The sequence below is a fragment of the Zerene cesonia genome, chromosome 6 (genome assembly GCF_012273895.1).
Source record: "Zerene cesonia ecotype Mississippi chromosome 6, Zerene_cesonia_1.1, whole genome shotgun sequence".
NCBI classification, from domain to species: Eukaryota; Metazoa; Arthropoda; class Insecta; order Lepidoptera; family Pieridae; genus Zerene; species Zerene cesonia.
In genome coordinates, this window is record NC_052107.1 from 1,609,280 (window position 1) to 1,612,967 (window position 3,688).

General features: G+C 33.6%; 1 protein-coding gene across 1 annotated transcript in view; it reads right to left on the bottom strand.

Moving 5' to 3' along the window:
* The window catches only part of LOC119840416 (retinal dehydrogenase 1-like), a 7,801-nt gene extending 4,113 nt beyond the window's left edge, over positions 1 to 3,688 (bottom strand). The window contains exons 1-5 of the mRNA XM_038367016.1: positions 3,647 to 3,688; positions 2,702 to 2,806; positions 1,929 to 2,196; positions 1,344 to 1,460; positions 713 to 900 (exon numbers count right to left, since the gene is read on the bottom strand). Of these exons, the coding sequence (XP_038222944.1) occupies positions 713 to 900; positions 1,344 to 1,460; positions 1,929 to 2,196; positions 2,702 to 2,806; positions 3,647 to 3,673 (705 nt within the window). The 5' untranslated portion in view covers positions 3,674 to 3,688. The remainder of the gene's footprint in view (positions 1 to 712; positions 901 to 1,343; positions 1,461 to 1,928; positions 2,197 to 2,701; positions 2,807 to 3,646) is intronic.

The following is a 3,688-nucleotide window of genomic DNA, read 5'->3' on the forward strand; positions in this document are numbered from 1 at the left end:
ATATATAAAGTGGTAAAAAGATAGAATAAGAGTAGCAAAAGATGGCGACTATTGTTATATTTGTATGAAACCTGTTCAATTGTAAAATGTTTTATCGCGATTCAACTTTGCAATGTACCAATACCATAACACTAAAAGTAGAATTTATTGAATCAAGTTACGCTTTTATTTTATTCAGAGACATCAAAAATATCATAAATCACATATTCAAATTGATTTATAATTGTTCTAAATTTTATAAATAGATAACTTTCAGTAGATATAAAAATAACGTAATTCAATAGAATAAATTTGATATTGGTGCACTTAGGTTATTGTTAGTATCACTTATATTGCTAAAATATAGTATCATGTTATCTGTGGTTACAACGTATTAGTAGTACGTTATTGCTTCCAAATAGAAAACTGGCTAGTTATATTCCTAATGTATATGTTCATTGAAGCGAAATAGGGGTGGAATGTTTTTAAACTATACCTACATTTTATTCAAACTGCACTACGTAGTGGGTTACGATTTTCGAGGATATGAAATTATGTGTATTGCATAACCTTATATTATCTTCCTTCTATATTGTAGTGATCATCACCAATACAGTAGAAGTATCAGTAGTGATAATGGAATGGATTTCAAGGGTGATTCGAATGACAAATTTACACACATGCATTTTTGCAATAAATCTTATTGCAAAATGATAACAAAAAAAAGGCTTACTTCAAGCGAGCCAGTGAAGGAAATCTTGGCGACATCAGGGTGGTGGGTTAGGGCAACTCCAGCGGTCTCCCCGTAGCCATTGACGATGTTCACCACACCAGCAGGCACTCCCGCTTTCTGGAGAAGCGATGCCAGATACAGGGCGGTGAGGGGCGTTTGTTCAGCTGGCTTTACGACTGTTGTACAACCTGAAATTGTTTTAGTGTAGTATGCAACATTACGGTTGTTTCAACCGCGAGACGTCCAAAGCGGGACAAAGGCTTTCATCGATCACCGGCGGTCTGCATCTCGTGTCTCCCATCCATTATGGTATATCATGGTAATGTTTCATGTCATTAATTTGTGTCACATTTATCAAGTATTTTCATAAGCAGGCCACTATAAAAAAATAGTAGTGACAGTTTTTGAAACGAGTGCTGATTGTATATTTATTTTGAGATCTCCAGTTAAATAATTAGTTTCTGCGATATTATGGATGAATATAATATGTGCATTAGTGCACATTCAGTATTAGTGGTATTTATGTATTTATGTATTAGTTATTCGATTGTGTATAATAAATTGCCTTGTTCCCACACTAAAACCCCGTAAAGTTATAACAAAAATATAGAAAATTATTATATTAGAATACCTGCAGCTAACGCAGTTACGACTTTATTGAGGAACATGAGGATTGGTACATTCCAGGGTAAGATGAGACCACATACTCCCACGGGTTGCTTCAGGGTGTAGCAAAATACATCTCCATCTAAAATAACAATGTTCAATTAATTAAGAAAACCTCTATAAGGAAAACAATAGCATAAATTTATAAAGAACAGAACACAAGAAGCTGGAGTGCTCTATTACTGTAATTGATTACGGAACACTTCCAGTGCCTGCGTCCTACAGTCTACATCATGTTTGAGTTTGACATCATTGATTTCCTTGAGCACACACAAGTAGCAACAAGAATTGTAAATATGTTTCAAACATGACACAACTGAAACTTGCATGGTTGATATATCCTGAGAAAAAATATATACGTATCCACTGACTTCTGAACCAAAAAAAACTCATGATGGATGGACTGAATTGTCAATCCATTCGCAACCGTTCTTAAATGTTTTTAATTTAGTGCAAAATGAATTTGAAATAATAATACATATTTTCTTAATCCAATTAGAAATTAATCAATAAATTTATCATACGCGAAAACTAAACAAAAACGTCTCACCAGCCGGGATTGTGCTGCCTTCAATTTTGTCCGCTAAACTTGCAGTATATCTGATTCCATCTACCGCATTGCTTGTTAGTCTGCTACTTAATTGCAACAACATGCCATTGTTGTAGCTCTCTAGTTCTGCAAGATAACTGGCCTCTTCCTGAACCAGATCTGCAAATCTATTCAGGATCTTTCCACGTTGCCGCGCGTCCATAAGGCGCCATTCTGAATTTCTGGCGAAGGCTTTCTTTGCAGCGGCTACTGCTAGGTCGATGTCCGCCTATGTTTATAATATGTCAATTATACTCCTAAGTATTAATTAAAGAATTTATAGGGCATAAAACTTTAGAAAATATAAGAACTGGTGCTTTTGAGATAAAAACACTATAACCTGAGATGGGTTGATTTTTAGTTGGCTCAATTTTAAATTTTGGTCTATTGGGGAGTTTTATGCTCTATATGATTATCTTAAAAGTGGTTTTATATAAATGACTCTTAATTCTTAATTTAACCCTGCTGGGTTAACGACGAAAAACGGAACTACTATCCCAATCAAACTTATAGTTTGAGTTGTAATTTAAAATCTCAACGAAAAGCGTGATTCTTTATCATTATCATTTGAACATAAACATTTTCCTCATATTGCCCGTAACAACAATGGTAATTTTACAATCGAGATAGGAAATTTGAGGAAAACTGAATTTTAAATAATATCGTAACAGAACAGAATGCAAGTCACAGTATAATCGAGATCTAATCAAATGTTGGTAAATATAAATACTTGCCTTATCACCCTCGGATACTTTAGCTATAACGGAACCATCGTGAGGGTTATAGGTGTCGAAGGTTTTGCCGCTTATCGAGTCCACCCACTCGTTGTTGATGAAAAGCTGAAATGAATAAAGGTCTTATTACATGTGACTTTTATAAGACACTTTGCCGTTATATGGTTATTGAAAATAAACTTGGGATCCCACCGATTATTCTGTTCGTATTTGTCTGCTTGTCTGTGCATCAATGACGTAAAAATTGCTGATGAAGTTTTTGACAAAATGTTATACGCTGATACACCGATTAGGTTCAAGTTATAGGCTAATTTTTATTTAATAAAAAAAAAAACAATTTGAGATATTAATTTGAAAAAAAAATTATTTGCAATAATCTTATATGTTTTATGTTATATATACTAATTCAATATAGTGATCAACATGATGTTATCGGACTAAACTACACGACATAATAATTGGATTTTTAGTATGAAAACTAGAAAACTTATTACGTATACGTTAACTCATTGTTGTATTGTCGCATCTACCCCGTATATAATGAAAGAAATTAACTTTATATATGATATAATTTCATTGTCGACAAAAATTAACCGAATATGATCCATGGAGCGGACGGTGCATCTGTGATAACTCTGAAACAGTACACGATCGCGGTCTAATCAATGTGATCATTGCCCGGTAGCGCAAACCACATATTTGTTTTTTTTATACGGAAATCGGGACAAAAATTAAGCACCGATTATTTTATACATTAACCAGAATTGAGTGTTTAGTAATCCCATTCAGTTGAAAGCTTATTCTACCATACATCATTCAAATGCACTTAACATCTCAGATGCTTTAACGAAATCCGTTACTTTTGATTTTATAGTATAAAATACAAGTAGAGATATGTAAGTAATTGAAATATTTATGATTCAACTAACAGCTTGATGTACTAACCTTAGTATAACGGATTTCAGGTGCCATGTTAACTTGCACTGC